This window comes from Dendropsophus ebraccatus, chromosome 6 (genome assembly GCF_027789765.1).
Source record: "Dendropsophus ebraccatus isolate aDenEbr1 chromosome 6, aDenEbr1.pat, whole genome shotgun sequence".
Taxonomy (NCBI): Eukaryota; Metazoa; Chordata; class Amphibia; order Anura; family Hylidae; genus Dendropsophus; species Dendropsophus ebraccatus.
Genome location: NC_091459.1, coordinates 9787961 through 9808114, shown reverse-complemented (window position 1 = coordinate 9808114; position 20154 = coordinate 9787961). Strand labels below are relative to the sequence as shown.

General features: G+C 41.7%; 1 protein-coding gene across 2 annotated transcripts in view; it reads left to right on the top strand.

The window, feature by feature from the left end:
• The window catches only part of PRIM2 (DNA primase subunit 2), a 75380-nt gene that overhangs the window by 5313 nt on the left and 49913 nt on the right, over positions 1 to 20154 (top strand). For both annotated transcript variants that reach the window (XM_069974469.1, XM_069974470.1), the window contains exons 2-7: positions 53 to 254; positions 836 to 939; positions 1776 to 1864; positions 4537 to 4657; positions 13140 to 13232; positions 14470 to 14607. In XM_069974469.1, coding sequence (XP_069830570.1) covers positions 95 to 254; positions 836 to 939; positions 1776 to 1864; positions 4537 to 4657; positions 13140 to 13232; positions 14470 to 14607 — 705 coding nt within the window. In that variant the 5' untranslated portion in view covers positions 53 to 94. The remainder of the gene's footprint in view (positions 1 to 52; positions 255 to 835; positions 940 to 1775; positions 1865 to 4536; positions 4658 to 13139; positions 13233 to 14469; positions 14608 to 20154) is intronic.

Below are 20154 nucleotides of genomic sequence, written 5' to 3'. Positions count from 1 at the left end.
TAACTTATTTAGAGGAATCGTTTTGTAACCTGTTTTGTTGTTGCATTTGCAGGAGGTTTTCTTCTATTATTTACATCGCGTTTTAGACTTGAAAATGCAGTTTTCCAGGAATTCCCGACTTAAGATTAATACAAGATTAACTGGCGATCGGAAGGGGGATCAATACCCGTTCAGTCTGCAGTTCTACCAGTTACCACCTACCGAAAATATTTCACTGACTGAGTTTGAGACATTTGCCATCGAGAGACTGAAACGTGAGTGTTATCATTGTAATAACAATAGCTTTATTATTCTAGGGTGTGTTTGAAATATATCAGGACTTTCTCAGGCTTAACTTTAAAGGGGTACTCCTGCGAAAATCTTTTTCTTTCAGATCAACTGGTTTCAGAAAGTTATATAGATTTGTAATTTACTTCTGTTTTAAAATTTCATGTCTTCCAGTACTTTTCAGCTGCAGTATGCCCTGCAGGAAGTGGTGTGTTCTCTCCAGTCTAACACAGTGCTCTCTGCTTCCACCTCTGTCCATGTCAGGAACTGTCCAGAGCAGCAGCAAATCCCCATAGAAAACCTTTCCTGCTCTGGACAGTTCCTGACATGGACAGAGGTGGCAGCAGAGAGCACTGTGTCAGACTGGAAATAACACACCACTTCCTGTAGGACATACAGCAGCTGATAGGTATGGGGACACTTGAGATTTACAAATAGAAGTTAGTCACAACGCTATATAAATTTCTGAAACCCGTTGAATTTATACTGTACAAAAAGCCTCATCTACCTTGTAACACACCTTTTTAGAATCCCTTTAATATGAAGTTTTTTTTTTTTTTAATTGTAGTTTTAAAGACAATCGAGAACCTGGGTGTAAGTTATATGAAATGTTCCGATGAGTACAATTTAAAGCTTGGAAATGAACTAAAAAAGCTGAAGTTTTCAGAGGCAGTAAGTATAAAGTTCTTGCTTGTTCCTTCTGTATTACTGCAAATGAATCTAGAATTAAAGTGTAACTGTCATTTAATTTTTTTTATTTTTTTTTTGCAGAAATCAATAGTACAGGCGATTTAAAAAAGAACTTTGTAATTGGGTTTATAAATACATTTTTATAATGAAAAAGCAGTTTGAAGCTCTCCCCTCTGTCTTCATGGTTCTCCTATGGAGAGGGGAGGGGTGGAGGGAGATGAGGCACCAAAAGAGGGCAACAAAGAGTTAATTTACAGCTACATCACCGGGCTATCTCCTCTGAAGTCAGCACTGACCTCTCTGACCTCTGAATACTGGCTTTCACACAGGTCCCACTGTGTAATCCTTTGCTCTCTGCTGGTGACTAATCTCCCTCCTCCCCCCTCCATAGGTTACACAGGGCCCGACTGATGTAAAAGAGTCGAGATTTCGTGATAATGAGCAGTGAAGGAGAGAGAGGAGGAGGGGGGGGGGACTGGGGAAAGGCTTTTTGAATGCAGATAATGGCATATTTGCCTAATAAACCCAATTACAAAGTTGGACTATAAATTCCTGTAAAAAAAAAAAATATATATATAAACACACACATGACAGTGGCACACACTGTCATACACACTGATCAAATTGTGTACAGAATTTTTTTTTTTCATTGTGTAACCACATGTTCACTATTAGACTGGAGCTTTATTTGTCAGTATAAAAGAAGCTACAAAGGAAATCCAGTATATGACGTCCAAAGTGAAGCGTAGTGAGATAACAAACGGTAACACAAGACCAGAGCTCTAATATACATGTATATCTATTTGTGGCATCTGCAGGCTCGAGACGAGATGAATGATAAGGCGTATGACGCACGGAGAAAAGATCACATATCCCACTTCATATTGCGCCTTGCATATTGCCAGTCGTAAGTAAACTGTATATTTCTTTAAGACCACCAAGGGGGGGCCTTTTCCTTCGCTGTGCTATAAGGCTCATTCACACGTTCAGTGATTTTTCCGGTCCGTTATTGCATTTGCATCTGTATCCGCAAACGTATTCAACTGGTGTAAAAAAAAAGAAGTCCAGGTTTGCTTAGGCTGGGTTCACACTGCGTTTTTGCAATCCGTCTTTGTTATCCATTTTTTGCAAAAAAGGATGCATTTGTGTGCATCTATTTTGATCCGTTTTTCCATTGACTTCCATTGTAAAAAAAGGATCGAAACGAATCCGTTTTTTTTTAACGGACACAAAAGTAGTGTCAGCTACGTTTTTTGTGTCCGTCAAAAAAAACGGATCCCTTTTGATCCGTTTTTTTTTTTTACAATGGAAGTCAATGGAAAAATGGCTCAAAACGGATGCACACAAATGCATCCGTTTTTTTCATCCGTTTTTTGAAAAAAAAAACGGATTGCAAAAACGCAGTGTGAACCCAGCCTAAGGCTGCATTTACACGTTCTGTGTTCTGCATGGAACACGGACGTGGGATGCATGTAACGGACTCTCCCCCTTCCCGGGCAGCATCTGTGATACATGGTTTTACTCATGGATCCCATAGATGTCTATTGACTAATCACTATTTGCACTATTTTGTTGAACTGGTAAGGAAAAAAAAGTTAACTAGTTCGCTTAGATTTGATCCGCGATTAGATTGTGACATCTACGATGTCCGCAAAAAACACGTATCCTCTAGACTTTTATAGGTAATCCCTACCGCAATGACAATCCGCACTAGGACGTGTTATATTGGTTTTTTTTTGTGGTACAGATTGCGGATCCGCATTAGGATGGACTGTGTGAATAGCCCAATAGAAATCAATGGGCAATAAGTTGATCTGTGATTGTTGATCCGCAAGCACGGACAGCTTTGTGGGACGTGTTAATAAGGTCATACTGTTTTTGTTTAAGGGGTTATCCAGGATTAGAAAAACATGGCTACTTTCTTCCAGAAACAGCCCTACTCTTGTCCTCAGTTTGAGATTTTGCATCTCAGTCCCATTGAAGTGATTGGCGTTGAATTGCAATATCACACACAACCTGAGGACAGGCGTCGTGCTGCTTTTGCAAAATCCTGGAAAACCCCTTTAAGTATGTCTGTTTCTGGAATCGTGGCCATAAACAAACAAGGGAGAGTATGTAACTCTGCAGCGGATTTCACTGTGAGCTTGCAGCGTGAAATCTGTTAAGTGTGAACCCACCCTAAAACTGTAGCTTGTTAACATGGGCTCTGTGAAGTTAAGAAATAGAATGTGAATTTAATCTATGTATTGTATATGTATACGGATGCCTTTAGCTGTAAGCATCTGAGCCATAGAAGTGTGATAACTTACTTTGGCTTTCTTGTCGTAGAAAATTGTCCTGTATTTTTGTTTGATTACTTAGTACTCCAAATATAAGGATATATGGCTCCAAAACAAAAACAATTGGTTTTACAATCTGAGATGATGTACTCATTGTGACCATCAGGTGGCTCCTGTGTGTTGGATAGAAGTATATGGATAGCTGTAATTGTATAAATACGACTTCATAAGAAGATTTATGGTGGGAGGTCACGTAAATCAACTTATAGACCCTTAACAATCAGAATTTCCGTTCATACTTCTGAGTCCCCTGAATCCTGTAGATCCCGTATTTTTTACAATGGATAAAGGCATAGATATGTTATGATTACCTGGATATTTAGTGTCACTGTCGTTTTTTTTTGTTTTTTTTTTGCAGAAATCAATAGTACTTACTATTTACTAGTAATAGGCGATTTTAATAAACTTTGTAATTGGGTTTATTAGCTGAAAAATGCATTTTTATAATGAAAAAGCAGTTTAAAGCTCTCCCCCCTGTCTTGATGTTTCTCTTATGGAGAGGGGAGGGGTGGAGGGAGATGAGGCAGCAAAACAGGACAACAAAGAGTTAAATTACAGCTACATCACCGGGCTATCTTCTCTGACATCAGCACTGACCTCTGAATACCGGCTTTCATGCAGCTTCTGCTGTGTAATCCTGTGTTCTCTGCTGGCGACTAATCTCCCTCCTCCCCTCTCCATATGTAACACAGAGCTTGACTGATGTAAAAGGGTCAAGCTTTCCTGATAATGAGCAGTGAAGGAGAGAGAGTAAGGGGGAAGACCTGGGGAAAGTCTTTTTGAATGCAGATTATGGCATATTTGCCTAATAAACCCAATGACAAAGTTTCTTAAAATCGCCTGCACTATTGATTTCTGCAAAAAAACAAAACGACAGTGACACTTTAAGGCTTGGTGCTGGTGCTGCATACACCCCTTGCTGTAACCTGGGATTATAGCAGGTGTCAGAGATGAGAGTTGGTGCAATCTGTAACTTTTGGAAATGTACATCGAATGATTTTCACAACTCCAGTGGTATTTTGTGACATAGATATTTAGGAAAGTCATGTTAAGCACTGGACTGGATTGGTCGTCCACCTGTAATTCTGTCTTCTAAATGATTGTTTACTTTAGTTATAATAAACCTTTTTCTTTCTAATAAATATATATATATATATATATATATATATATATATATATATATATATATATATATATATATATATACATTTATTTATTTTTTTTCTTATATTTTTTTTAGGGAAGATTTGAGACGATGGTTCATACAGCAGGAAATGGACCTGTTCAGGTATCGCTTCCACATTTTGCCAAAAGAAAAGGTTCAAGACTTTCTGAAATTCAATGGTTTGGAATATGTCGCTGTAAGTATCTCTGTAGTGGAATATGTTGTATGTTTATTTCTTTTGCACCGTTCCAAAATGACCCCTAGAGTTCGCATTTAGGCGATGGCGGTTGCAGTGGCGTGGGTCTTGGCGTATGACAATCATGCAATTAAACCAATTCTCTTTGAGCAGCAGAAAAATCAATAGTCTGAAGTTTACAGCAATCCCCGACATCTGCTGGAACCTCCAGACGGTTGTATTAAATTTTAGCTAAAGCTCAGATTTAGATCTTGCTCTACGAAATCCAGATCAATACTGCATCTTTCTGGGCACCGAGGATTATTTTTATATAGTGTACTTTTTCCTCACCTTTCCGTAAAGTCGGGGAGAGACGCTCTGTCCTGTATAAAGTTAGGGGAGAAGTAGAGATGAATATTATAGTGGAACTAGACAGTGGTTATATAATAGAATATGGTGATGTGTGATGCATATTACAGTTCTCATAAGACTCCGCTAGACGGTCATGCTCAGGTAGCAATCCAAAGAATAGTCACTGGTTAAAAGCCTGACAAGGCAATTATGATGAGGCCAAATGTGGAGCATGAAACTAAACCCATGGAGACAGGAACCAGGCTAGAAGCTGGACTACCAGGAGCCGGAGACATAAGAAACATGGCCAGGGGATGTAACAAGGTAGTCGGGGTGCAGCGCAGTGGGGTAATGGGGCCCCAGGGTCACGACCAGGACAGCAGTATAGGACTTGGGCATAGTGGCCAATTCAAGACAAGACCAGAGTCAAAAGGCAGATTTTTTTTTTTCACTGCTTTTGTTAAAAAAACAACAACATGTTACATCATTTTTTTTCCATAATATTTTTATGTTTTCACTATCATAGCACAGTGATGGATTGTTTTTGTGTCCAGCATTCGAGTTGCTTTCCCCACTGCCTGGTTGCACTGGTGACTTATTTTAAGGCTACCCCTAAATCCTTCTTTCCTGAAGTCTATGCTAACACAGAACTGCCGATATGATACTCGGATCGAGGATTTATTCTATCCAACTGCATTATTTTACATTTGGAAACATTGAGCTACAATTTCGTTGTTTTGACCACGTATTCATATTGCACTTTCTGAAATATCACCTTTTTCTCACTTTTGTGTCATCAGCAACAGAAAAACCTTACCTACCAAACCTTCTCCTGTGTCACTATCCTTACCTACCAAACCTTCTCCTGTGTCACTATCCTTAGGCTAGGTTCACACTGCGTTTTCAGCATCCGTTTAACGCATCCGTTTTTTGCAAAAAACGCATGAAAAACTGATTGCAAAAAACGGATTCATTTGTGTGCATCCGTTTTTCCATTGACTTCCATTATAAAAAAAAAAACGGATCCGTTTTTTTTGGCGGACCAAAACGGACCAAAAAACGTTGCTGACCCTATTTTTCTGGACGTTAAAAAAAAACGGATCCGTTAAACGGATGCTGAAAACGCAGTGTGAACCTAGCCTTACCTACCAAACCTTCTCCTGTGTCACTATCCTTACCTACCAAACCTTCTCCTGTGTCACTATCCTTACCACCAAACCTTCTCCTGTGTCACGATCCTTACCTATCAAACCTTTTCCTGTGTCACTATCCTTACCTACCAAACCTTTTCCTGTGTCACTATCCTTACCTACCAAACCTTCCCCTATGTCACTATCCTTACCTACCAAACCTTCCCCTATGTCACTATCCTTACCTACCAAACCTTCTCCTATGTCATTATCCTAACCTACCTACCCTTCTCCTACGTCACTATCCTTACCTACCAAACCTTCTCCTATGTCACTATCCTTACCTACCAAACCTTCTCCTGTGTCACTATCCTTACCTACCAAACCTTCTCCTGTGTCACTATCCTTACCTACCAAACCTTCCCCTATGTCCCTATCCTTACCTACCAAACCTTCCCCTATGTCCCTATCCTTACCTACCAAACCTTTTCCTGTGTCACTATCCTTACCACCAAACCTTCTCCTGTGTCACTATCCTTACCCACCAAACCTTCTCCTGTGTCACTATCCTTACCACCAAACCTTCTCCTGTGTCACGATCCTTACCTACCAAACCTTTTCCTGTGTCACTATCCTTACCTACCAAACCTCCTCCTATGTCACTATCCTTACCTACCAAACCTCCTCCTATGTCACTATCCTTACCTACCAAACCTTCTCCTATGTCACTTTCCTTACCTACCAAACCTTCTCCTATGTCACTATCCTTACCTACCAAACCTTCTCCTGTGTCACTATCCTTACCTACCAAACCTTCTCCTATATCACTATCCTTACCTACCAAACCTTCCCCTATGTCCCTATCCTTACCTACCAACCCTTCTCCTATGCCACTATCCTTACCTACCAACCCTTCTCCTATGTCACTATCCTCTACCTACCAAAACTTCTTCTATGTTACTATCCTTACCTATTAAACCTTCTCCTATGTCATTTACAAACATGTTAAAAAGACCCACCACTTGTAACCAATCTCTGCTCGGAACATAAACCATTAACAACAATCATCTGATACCTATCCTTCAGCCAACCACAAATATATTGAACTATCCAGGGATCTATTAGGGGGTTGTTTGGCAAGGAATAGACCGCCAAAGCCTTTTGCTAGCCGGCGCTCACTTTCCTAGATCTTTTAAGACTTGGCGTGGACGTGGCTAAATAGTGATATATACAATATGGCCTAGACTGTTCAGCTGTACGTTGCGTGCAGTTGTGTTTCGCCCGCGCGACACAATCACAACCTTTCCCTCTCCTCAAGTCTTTGGGGGGGAGTTTCAGTGCCAGAGAGCAGGAGGTTTTACCTGTCCGCTTTTCAGTCTAATGTTCACTAAGTTAGCTTCTCTATCAGCTTTTTTTGGGGAACTGTATCAAAGGCTTTACTGAAGTCCAGATAGGCGATATCTGCAACTAATATATCTAATCCACACTAATATAATTAATATCCAAGAAATCAATTATATTCATGTGACATGATCTGCGCTCAGCAAAGCCATGCTGGTTTGGGGCCATTAAGTTGTTGATTTTTAAGGTGATCAGTTAACTCTTTTTTTAAAGGGGTACTCCAGCGAATATATTTTTTTTCTTTCATATAAACTGGTGTCAGAAAGTTATGTAGATTTTCAATTTACTTCTATTAAAAATTCTGCAGTTTTCCAGTACTTAACAGCTGCTTTATGTCCTGCAGAAAGTCATGTTGTCCTTCCAGTCTGACACAGTGCTCTCTGCTGCTACCTCTGTCCATGTCAGGAACTGTCCAGAGCAGCAGCAAATCCCCATAGAAAACCTCTCCTCTCCAGACTGGAAAAAAAAGATATACCTCTTCCTGTAGGATATACAGCAGCTGATAAGTACTGGAAGATTGGAGATTTTTTTTAATAGAAGTAAAGTCCAAATATCTGGCACCAGTTCATTTGTAGGAATTTTTTTTTTTTGTTGGAATACGATCACATATGATGCAGGAAAATCGATGGGTACATTCTGCGGTGAGTTCCTCTGCATATAATCCACCCAATGCTGCAGACTTGATGCAGAGGATTTCATTGCAGATTTTATGCAGCATCCAACGACAGAATAAAGTGAATATTATAAGGCAGATTACATGCTGTAGTGTAGATACAAGGAAGGGAATAGCAGTTTCCCGTGCTTTGGTTTTGTTCCTGTTTGATACCAGTAGGGGGAGCTCTTGTACCATTAGCGACCTCTATACCAACAAATCATATTTATAAAAATGGTCTGGAGGGAGAGTGTAACTAATAGCTAATAGTCTTTGTCATTTGCTTCACCTGAGAAGAAAAAAAATCTGCCCATTGTATTTGCTGTATGCTTAGCTTCTGCAATACATAGCGAGGCTTCTCAGAATACAATACTTACATAGTCTGTGAAGCTAGGCACAACTGTATGACTGTTTCATGGACTATATTAGTATATTACACCTCAAAGGGAATAAACAGGGAGGAATGCAAAGACGTATTCCATCCCCGTGTGCTGCCGATGTGTTTAGAGAAGAGAGAAACCGAAACCGTATATAGTGCATTTGTACCTGCAAAGCAAACACTGTGCACCACAAGCGCAGAACGATCAGGGCGCTGTTAGGATACACACTCCAGCTGTTAGTCAGACGGCTGTTGGAGTCACAATGGCATACAGTATCCATAAAGCAAATTATTGAAAATTATTATTAAAGGGGTTATCCAGTGCTACAAAAACATGGCTACTTTCTTCCAGAGACAGCACCGCTCTTGTCTCCAGTTTGCGTGGGGTTTGCCCCTTAGTTCCATTGAAGTGAATGGAGCTTATTTGCAAACCCCACCTGACCTGGAGACAAGAGCGGTGCTGTCTCTGGAAGCAAGTGGCCATGTTTTTGTAGAGCTGGATAATCCCTTTAAGAATAAAGCGGCACTCACTGACTTGTTTGTAGTAACATGTACTTTTATTTCATGTAAGAAAAGTGGGTTATGGATGCTGGCAAGTGTTAGGGCCCCATTACACGGAGCAATATTCGGCCAATTATGAATATGTGTAATAGAGAGAGCGATCAGCGGCTGATCGTTTGTTTAGGCCCCGACCTAAAATCATTGCCTGATGACCATACATCGCTACGTGTAATAGGAATGCACGGCTGACAATTTAACAAACCGTTAATACATCACCTGTCCATGTTCCAGGGCTCCTCCTGTGCTCTACCCCCTCCCCCGGTCTGTGCACTGCAGCTTCTAAGCGGACAGGCTGCTCATAAAATAACTAGCCAGTGATTGACTGAGTGCCTGTCCGCTCAGAAGCCGCTCTGATCGGCTTCTAAGCTGACAGGCGGAGCCCTTGAAGGTGGACAAGTAATGTATTAACTGTTTGGGCTAGGGCTGCACAGACATCGCTAATGATGTCCGTGCAGCCCGTAGAATGATTATCGGGCCCTGTAATATGCTCAGTAAACAAGTGCCGATCTATTAACTGGGCATGTGCAATAGGACCCTTAGGGTCCATTTACACAGAAAGATCATCTGACAGATTATCTGCCAAAGATTTGAAGCCAAAGCCAGCAATGGATTTGAAAAGAGGAGAAATTTCAGGCTTTCCTTTATGAACTGATCTCTGTTTATAGTCTTTCTGGCTTTGGCTTCAAATCTTTGGCAGATAATCTTTCTGTGTAAACGGACCCTTAGGCTACAGCTAGTTCACGTGCATGTTGTCCCCTCACCTTCTGCTGTATATCTGACGGTTTCATGCACTTTTTACCTCTCACCTGTACTTACTCAGAGGTTAGCTGGTGACTGGCTCTCCCTACACTCATAGGTATTTTCTGATTCTATCAACAATGGCTGGACCATCTGCAAATGAAGCTCTTACTGCATCTCGTGTAACCCCCAGTCCTTCTAGTCTGTAAGCTCTTGGCAGCAGCTGACTCTTTTTGTATCTTTATTTATGTGCTGGCACTATACAAATATTTGTTGTTGTTGTTTTTGTTGTTCCTCCTTTTCAAAGGTCTTGCTATAACACGTCACTAAATCCTGTTTAAAACCAGCTCCGGCAAGATGGATGCCCCCATAACAATGTACAAAAAGTGAAAAAAAAAATAAATAAACTAAGAAAATAAAAACATATTAGATTAAAACAACAAGTTTTACTATCTGCCGCTAATCATTAAAAGAAAAATTAACGGACACATCCCTTTTAAGGTCCTACAGTATATGCACTTATTCTTTAAAGTGAAGCTGTCATTTAAGTATTTTTTTGCAGAAATCAATAGTACAAGCGATTCTAAAACTCTGTAATAGGTTTTATTAGGCAATAAAGCCTCTTTCTGTTCTCAAAAATTTGTTTCCTACCCCCCCTACCTTTTTTATCTGCTCATTATCAGGCAAAGCAGTCTTCATTACAGAGGGGTAAAGTGAAGGGGTCGAGGGAGATGAATGAGCAGGGAGAGCAGAGAAGTGGCTGTTCTGTTTGGAGACGGTCTGGCTACAAAAAACACGGGATTCACAGGTCAGAAAGGTCAGTGCTTATTTGGGATATTGGTGAGAAGATTGCAGGATGATGTACTGTGCAGGGCTGCCTTTTCTCCTCTCCGTGCTCACTTATCCCCCTCAGCCCCTCCCCTCTCCATAGACCATAATGTACACACAGTAGGAAAACTGTTTTCTGAGTACAGAAGGAAACTATTTTCCTTAATAAAACCAATTACAGAGTTTCTTAAAATGGCTTGTACTATTGATATTTATTATTTGTGAAAAGTGACATTTATATGACAGTTACGCTTTAATATTGCTGTGTACTATTTCTTGTTTTATGTGCACTTTCTAATATTCTTGGTTCATTCTAGACTTTAAATATAAGCTCATTTGTACCTAGCAACAGTGCAGGACACACTTAACTTTTATTGTGTGTGTTTGTGGTTTTCAAAGTTTTTTTTAATATGCCAGCCTGGTCCAATGAAGCCATGTTACTTGTCACACCTGTCGGTGCACGGCTTGTAGTTTACTATAGATATAATATTTGCCGCACTTGCTGCACCCTGCTCGTTCGTTCATTTTCTCTTTCTTTTGGTTCTCGCTTTTTTGTTTTATATTTGAATGTAAAATCATAGCGGGGGTGGATTACTCTGATTTGTCACCGGCGGTAACTTACGGTTCTCAGCTCTTTCAGGGATTTTCCCCTATTTAATAAATGTATAGTTTTTATTATTTTTAGGGAAGGCTAACTGTTTAGTGCTGCCGATAAAACTCCCGCTCGTGATCTGACATAATGCTGGGCTCCTGGATAAGCCATTTTCCCCATAGTGGTGTTTCTCATTTCTTCCAGCCCGCAGATCCTGCTGGATAATTGCTTTGTGTCACACTGTATGGATTTCCTTGTATAATCACCGCACACCAGTAAAATATTCATAAATGCATTTCTGGGGGAAAACAGAGAATAGACTGCCGAGCCTTTTGTAAAAGTAATAGACTCTTCCTGGCATTGTAAAATACAAGGCACTATATAAAAGCGGCATCTCCTGACCTACTGTCACATACTGCATAAAACCGCCTAGATACGCGGATAGGGAAGAAATTACAACTGCTATTCTATGGTAAAGTATTTGCCCCCTTTCCACTTGACTGTATTTTCCATATTTTTCACACTTGAGTGGTTCAGTTCATCAAACTACTTTTTTCTGTTTTTGATAATTTTTTGGTGTGTGTTAAACAGACTTAAAAAATGCACTGTGACAAGAACGGCCGTTGTAAGCAAATAAAACAATGTCATAAAAAATGAACAGCATTGAAATCAAGGCAAACAGCGGCCATCGTTCATACAGTATATTGAACAACGTCCGCTGTTCGCAATGGACGCACAAATAATTGTCCTGTCAGTTATTTGGGCTCGTTATTCGGAAACAGCGGCTGCAAATAATCGACAGTTCTCCCGCTGTGTGTCTCTCATGTCGGTCGTAGTGTCACTGGAAATCAATGGTTTATTGATTTGCAGGCACGCCCATACGGCGGCCGGATTTCAACAATGTTAAAAAATTAATGTTTGAATGTGTAAAACAGCGGCCACAGTTATACATCGTGTGAAGATACCTGTCCGTTTATGGTACGTTTTCAGTATGAGTAGTCTTGCGTGTGCATGTTGGTTAGCTTTATTTATGGCCATTCTTAAAGGCTTTTTTTTATTTAAAAAAAAATAAATAAATAAAATTAGTTTCAGATTTATAGCAATAAACTAAGGAAATATGAAGATGACCCAGGCAAGCAAAGTGCATCATATCAGAATGCATATGAAAGTGCAAAATAACACTGCCAAGCTAAAATACCAGTCCTGAGCAGGGCCGGATTGACCACTAGGCCGCCCTAGGGTTGCCAGGAAACCATCCATACAGGTTGTATCCATGTTTTCCAGGACTTCTTAGGGCAGCATACAACTCTGATAATGTTGCAGAATCTGAACATTTTGACCAATTTGCTTCCTATTATCCATCACTACTTCCGTCCGTCAAATGGAAAGAAAAGGGCAGCGTTTTATCTATCTTGTCAAACTGGTGGACCCCATTATAGTCGGTGGAGTCCATTAGATGATTGTAGTTTTTGTCACTTGAGAAAGTTGGCTATGCCCTTATGGTTTCTGTTATTATTGAAATGTTGAGTGCAATACGAGCCGAGCCTTACCGGGTTGGCCAGGTTTTGTCATGTCATGAGTGCGTCTTTATAATAGCGCATGGACTTATGCCTGGGACTTGTGCAGGTAGGGGACTTGTGCACATCACAACCCGGGTCCCCACTCAGATTAGGAAGCGGCTGGGGGACTGGGAACAGACGGAGAGGACAGCGGACCCCAGTGCTGGAGTCTGTGAGGTAGATGCATGATATGTTCAGCCACCTCCTCTATGGCTCTTTGAAAGACAAATATCTGACCCCAGACTTTTCCTTTAAGGATTAGAAAGTTGTCTTTTCGGATAATTTTAAATGAATGATGTGAATTTCTTCCAGATAAGTAAAGAAGAAAAGGAGCAGCATTGGGAAGATCTGAATTCTACGCCTGGCGTGAGCTCAACCAAACTGGAAGACTGGGAATTTTACAAAGTAGGATTCTTATTACGTTTCTTTAGGCTTTTCCTTTTGAGTGAGCAGTCAAAGGTTTTTTGTATACACATCTGTGATTTCTGTGTTACAGACAGTAATGTTCCCAAAATCCAGCTATTTAAATCTACCTGCTACCTGGTAGAGTTGTTTTTTTTGTGTGCGATCAATGACACACGAACACATTTTTGTTAGTCATTTGATCGTTGCCTGCATCAACACGGAAAGATAATCGCTTAAAGGAGAAGTCCCAGCAAATTAAAAAATGGCAGGCAGGGGGGTGCATGGAAATAATAAACAACCTAAACACACCTGTCCTTGTTCTTCTGCTGCACCACTATCGGTTCCCGCTGACCACCAATGGAAGTCATTCATGGCTGGAAACCAACCTGAATTTTTTTTTTTTTTTTTTAATTTGGTGGAACTTCTCATTTATATTTGAAAGATTTAACGATTTTTCGCACGATAATCTTTCCATGCAATAGGGCCCTAACTGTTGGATAATGCAAAAGTAAGCAAATGCTTTTATTTAGCAAAATTGCTTACTTTTGCAGTTGTGCCCTGTGCTATGTCTCCATTGTACGCTGCTTCTTGCCTAGGCTATTGTTCACTACTGTGAGCTGTGGCTGGGCTGCTGAAGTCCTCAGTAGCTCGGACCTGGGTGAGCATGCTTCGGCTGGTAAGTACACTTAGCCAACTTCTATGTCTCCCTCTTGGATCACAGACGTCTCTGGGGCTTGTGGCCTGTCCCTGGAGCCATCTGTGATCTCAGTGAGAAATACAAAGATGCAGAGCTGATTCATCCGGCGTTGCTGCCTGCCGCAAACACCCCCCCCCTTTTCGCCAAACCAGGAAGTAAGAGTGGGCTGCAGCAATGCCAAGCTAAATCTGGCAGGTGAGAAAAGCCCTTTAAAGCTCTAAGAGAAGTCCCCAAAAATTGTAGGTACGTCACTGATGTTCACACTAATGGATTCCATACATAGTACGGGCTATGTATACCATTTATTCGGTTTGACGCTATAACACTGTGTTTTCAGTTTTGCTTAAAGTGAAAATGAAGTCACACCTGACAGATTCTACCAGCAGATTTGTGCAAGTAAAATCCGCAGGGGCTTAGAGAAGCCTGGGGGCTCTATCTCATGTAATTAACCAGTAGTGTGCCACCTTATGGGGATTGTTTACTGGATTTTGTTCCTCAGATTATTTAGATTTTAACGGTGACTTTATCTTTCCTCTTAAGGTTCCTTTTCAAGCCGCCCTTGACTTAGTGCGTCCAAGGAAAGTCTTCCTCTCAAAGGGGTTTGCTTTCATTCCACACAAGGATATTGTTACCTTAATCTTGAACGACTTCAGGACCAGACTGTCCAAAGCTCTTGCTGTAAGTTGAATTATCATAGTTATAGTTATAATGGGGATTTGCTGCTGCTCGGTACAGTTCCTGACATGGAAATAGGTGGCAGCCAAGAGCACTGTGTGAGGGTATGTGCACACTATGCATTTCAAGTGGATTCCGCCGCACACATCCGCTTGAAGTTCCGCCAGTCTCATAGGCTCCATTTTATGCTCAGGCAGATTCTGCCGTCCGCCCAAAGAAGTGACATGTCAGCTTCCTTTTCCTCCATTAATGACAGGCCGCATCAGTCATGCTCCTGTCTGTCTTTAACCCCTCAAATGTTGTCGATTGCAGCTTTTAAGTGTCAGTGACCGGAGCTGAGCTCCTGTCACTGTCCGTTCGAGACCCCTCAGTTTGACTTAAAAGGGTCCTGACCATTTCCCCTGACTGCTGGAGGTCTAATACTTACTCTGTTCAGTCCGATAAGCAGTATGGTCATAGAGTCTACCCCAGGCACCGATAACCCTGATCAATACTATGCCAAAGTATACCATTTTACAGTGTATGCAATCTAATGATTGCATGTAATAGTTCCCTGGGGGGGACATAAAATGTATTTTATATAAAAAAAATTTAAATAAAAGTTTTTAAAAATGAAATAGCCCCTCCCCCAATAAGAGTTTAAATCCTCCCCCTTTTTTACAATTTAAAAATTATTTAAAAATAAAATCAAAGTGCTATCACCCTGAGGCTGGGTTTCTCACTACGTATATTTCAGTCAGTATTGTGGTCCTCATATTGCAACCAAAACCAGGAGTGAATTGAAGACACAGAAAGGATCTGTTCACACAATGGTGAAATTGAGTGGATGGCGGCCATATAACAGTAAATAACGGCCATTATTTCAATATAACAGCTGTTGTTTTAAAATAACAGCAAATATTTGCCGTTAAATGGCGGCCATCCACTCAATTTCAGCATTGTGTGAACAGATCCTTTCTGTGTCTTCAATTCACTCCTGGTTTTGGTTGCAATATGAGGACCACAATACTGACTGAAATATAGGTAGTGTGAACCCAGCCTGAGGGTGGATTCACACACATTGAAATCACCACGGATTTCACCCTGCAAACGCGCAGCAAAATCCGCTGCAATTGCTGGTACTGTCATTTTGAATAGGTCTATGAATTCTGCTATGAGTAGGTAAACTTTTTCTAAACGACAGTGCCGGAAATCGCAGTGGATTTTACTGCGAACTCGCATCTTGAAATCCTGCTGCGATTCCGGTATGTGTGAACCCAAAGCAAAGAGGAAAAAGAGAAAATGAAAATTGGCTTTGTCCTTTAGGCCAAAATCCACGATGTCCTTAAGGGTCAGAAGCTTTACTGCTGTCTGCTTTTTCAGTTTGTAGTAAATCCTATCAAAAATAAAGCAAGAGAAAGTCTGGCCATGTTCTGTAACATTTCCGGTCCGTCCTGAGAGATGGCAAGTGAAGCCTGATACAGACAGATAATGGGATGATCTATTTCTGTACAGCCCCTTTAATAAGTGCATAGTAGTAGCCGATACAGTGAGAGAGGTTGATGTATTATTTAATGTGTAAATCTGCTATGCGCTCTCCTGTTTTTATTTTTATGTTCTCAAAACTGCTTTGCTTGCACACTTTCCTATTTAATCAATATATTTGGACGGATGATCAATGTACAGATATCTGGTGAAACAGCCCAGAACTTCTTATCCACTTTCATAGTAGAGCGTTTCAGTAGCAGGAATGCACGGTTGAGGGGCCTGGTGGCAGCATGTTGGTTATGGCGTGCAGAGTTCTGCCCATGGAGAAGCAGGCACTTAGTCTCTGATGCCCGGCTTACTTGAAAGCTTCCCCGCATTATCAAATCACTCTTATTCCTAAAGAAAGAAATCCACATAATAAGTGTATTAGAATGGCTGTATATGCAGCCACCTCATCTGTAATGTACGCTTTATAGCAGCGCCTCTCATACGTTTTGTATTCGAGCCTCACCCGAAAGAGCAAAGTGAGGCCTTGGACTCGCCAGACTGACCCCGAGGATGCCGGGGGCCTCGCCAGACTGACCCCGAGGATGCCTGGGCCTCGACATCTGTGGTGGAAGTCCATGCAACAGTATAAGCTGTACTGCGCATGTGCAGCGTAATGAGAACATGTACGGGAAGTGTGCAGGGTGATGCATCAGCACGTTTCCCTAGCTTTACCGGCGATTGTGATTGGTTCCCTTTAAATTTGGGATTGACTTAGAATAAAACAGTTTGGGGCTATGTTCCCACTTCAGCAAGATATCTTGGAAGGTGGCCTTTCCTGTAACATAGACGGCCGCTAAAAATAATTATGATCGGTAAATAGACGGCCACCTTCTACCAATGATTCAAGTTTTGTCTTTACTCCTGCAGGTCATTGTGCTTCAAACTCATAAAGCCAAAAAAACACCAGCTAAAAACATTCTTTGAACGTATGTGTGGGAATACACCCTTAAAGGGAACCATTCACCCCGTGGCCCCCGGCAGAAACTGACATACAGTGACATAAAGGTCAATATACTTACCACATCGCTCCCGGTCCCGTCCCGGATCCCGTTGTTGACACGGAGAAATCGCCGATTCTTCTTCTCCCGCCCATTATGGTAATGAGCTGAGATGAGTCCAACGTCCATAGGAAACGACGGACGAGTCCAACTTATTCATGAGGTCCTCTTCTCGTCGCCGCCCATCCACGCCTCCTGGAACTTGATTGACGTCTTCAGTCTTCTGCCGAATTCCCACGCAGGCGCCGCTGTGATGGTCTCGTCACCTCTTCTGCGCCTGCGCGGTAAACAGGATACGGTGTTCGAGCAAATCGGCGCACGCGCAGTAAACAGTGAAGCTGCGGAGCGGCTTCAATTGTGAACTGCGCATGCGCCAAAAACGACTGTCACGGCGCCTGCGCGGGATCCGGCGAGAAGAAAGAAGACGAGGAGGAAGAGGACCTGGCGTCAATCAAGTGTCGGAGGCGGGGAGAAGGCTGGACTTCGGACCCGGCGGCGCTCATTACCATAATGGGCGCGAGAAGAAGAATCGTCGATTTCTCCGTGTCAACAACGGGCTTCGGGACGGGACCGGGAGCGATGTGGTAAGTATATTGACCTTTATGTCACTGTATGTCAGTTTCTGCCGGGGGCCACGGGGTGAATGGTTCCCTTTAATAAATGAAGGCCTTTTTTTTTTTCTTTTTGTTAAAAGTTTAGACCACAGGTGTCAAATTCCGGCCCTCCTGTTGTTGCAAAACTACAATTCCCATCATGCCTGGACAAGCTTTAGCTACAGGGGCATGATGGGGATTGTAGTTTTGCAGCAGCTGGAGGGCCGGAGTTTGACAGCCCTGATTTAGGAAAGATTGTTGCTGTGAACCAAATCCAATGTGTTTCCAGCAAGTATTGTGTGAATACACGGCCTACAACACATCTTACTGTACGGCTCCACTCCTCTTGACACTTGGCTGCACTTAAACACAACAGATTTCATTCACGTTACCCACTAGTGGTGAGAAAACGGCAGATTCTTGTTGCTAGGAGACCGGTGAAATAGTTTTTTTGTCCGTGTAAATTCAGTTCTTTGACAGTTCTACTTTTATTAAATCTCCACAAAGAAATATGCCTCGCCTATTCAGGATGTAATGTAAGAAGAGGGGCGGGGGGGCCATGTCCAGGGGGCGCTTATTAAATGATGCACTCACTGCAAATAAATATTATCTAGTAACAGAGCAATGATAGAACGGAGCGAGAACGGCAAGCTATGCCACAGCCGCTGCGAAGCCCTTGACATAAGGGGAAATATGACTTGGCGATGTGATGCCGGATGTCGTGTGGTGGCAGACTTACCTTACTTCAGTTTCTAAAGTAATAAGGTGTCTAGAAAGAACTCCATCACACAGTCTAAGAAGGACTATACTATATACTAGTAAACTGGACATAGAGCACGGTTACCATACTTTTACTGTTACTGGACTCCAGGTCTACAGATTGTACAAGTGGGACCATGTGGCTGAATATACAGCACTTTTTTTTGTTATTGAAGAGACCCTGTCCGTAGGTTTGTGCTGTCCTATGGAAGGATAGCATAAACTAGTGACAGAAAAGCTGAACAGAATGATGTATCACTTACATTGTTCTGTGCAGCTGATCCAGAGATCTCCTCCTGAATAACATGGACAATAAGTAGTCCTCTCCATTATGTGCATGAGCTCAGTAGTCCTGGATATTCATGAGAAGCAGAAAACTCTGCCCACCAGCTGCTGATTGGCAGTTATCTATCCATGCTGTGTATAGGCAGTCAGCTGTCAATCAGCAGCTGGAGGGCGGGGGGAGTGGTGTGGCAAGAATCATATTCTCCTGCATATTAGGAGAACGGCTGAACAGAATGATGGAAGTAATACACCGATCTGTTTAGCATTTCTGTCACTACTAGTTTATGCTGCCCTCATTTAAGGCGGAATAAACCTAGAGGCAGATTCCCTTTAAAAGTGTGGATGCATTAGGGCTTGTGCACACTGGCAAAATATGTGTAATTTTTAGGTGAACCCCCCCCCTGCTTTTTAAAGTTTTCTTTGTTCCGGATAAAAATGTCATTCCTTAAGTAAGGTTCTGCAAGTAAGCATGGTGGCTTTCTTCCTCGTGTAATAGGGGCTTTACCCTGTTCATCCCTGCTGGTCTTTGTTTACACTGAGGCAATCAGGACATGACTGCTGCAGCCAGTCACTAACTTCCCTGGTGTCACACCATCCACTGTGGAGGCCAGTGATTGACTGCAGCAGTTATGCGGGTGTACAGGTGTGTTATCACAGCAGTGCAGTAAACCAAGACCAGCTGGGAGCCGGGGCATTTATCAGAGAAGTAATGGTTCTTCTAGAAAGATAGAAGATCGTCTGCAGAATAAGACCCCCTGGTCCATCTAGTCTGTCCTTTTAGTGTTTCCCTTCCTATTATCTTAGAATAGATATATGTATATACCAGGCAGTATTACATACCGTTATTGTAGATTTACCAACCACGTCTGCTGGAAGTTTGTTCCAAGCATCTACTACTCTTTCAGTAAAGTAATATTTTCTCACATTCCTTCTGATCTTTCTCCCAACTAACCTCTCACAGTGTCCTCTTGTTCTTAAGTTCAGGGTTTTTTTTTTCTAAAAACACTTCCCTCCTGACCCTTATTTAGTCCTGTAACATACTTAGAGGTTTTGATCATGTAGACCTTGTACAGCTTTTTGCAAATTGTTTAGGGATATTCAGATATAATTCAGGACCACTGAGTGTAGGATATTGTTATACAATTCTAAAAGTGTTTATATAAATATATCAATATTTTTCTCTGTTTTCATTGGGAAATGATCTTTTTTGTGTGGCGTTCTCCCTGTTCCGTTCACATTCGCACCACTGCAGTCACAGCTGTTTGGGATGTGTCACGTTATATTTGCTGAACCTCCCACGATCTGTCATTTAAATTTAATATGTAAAGGGTTGACTCCTGCTGTTTGGGCCATGTTCAGCTATAGAGATCCTGTATTGTTTTTTTATGACAAAGATCTGT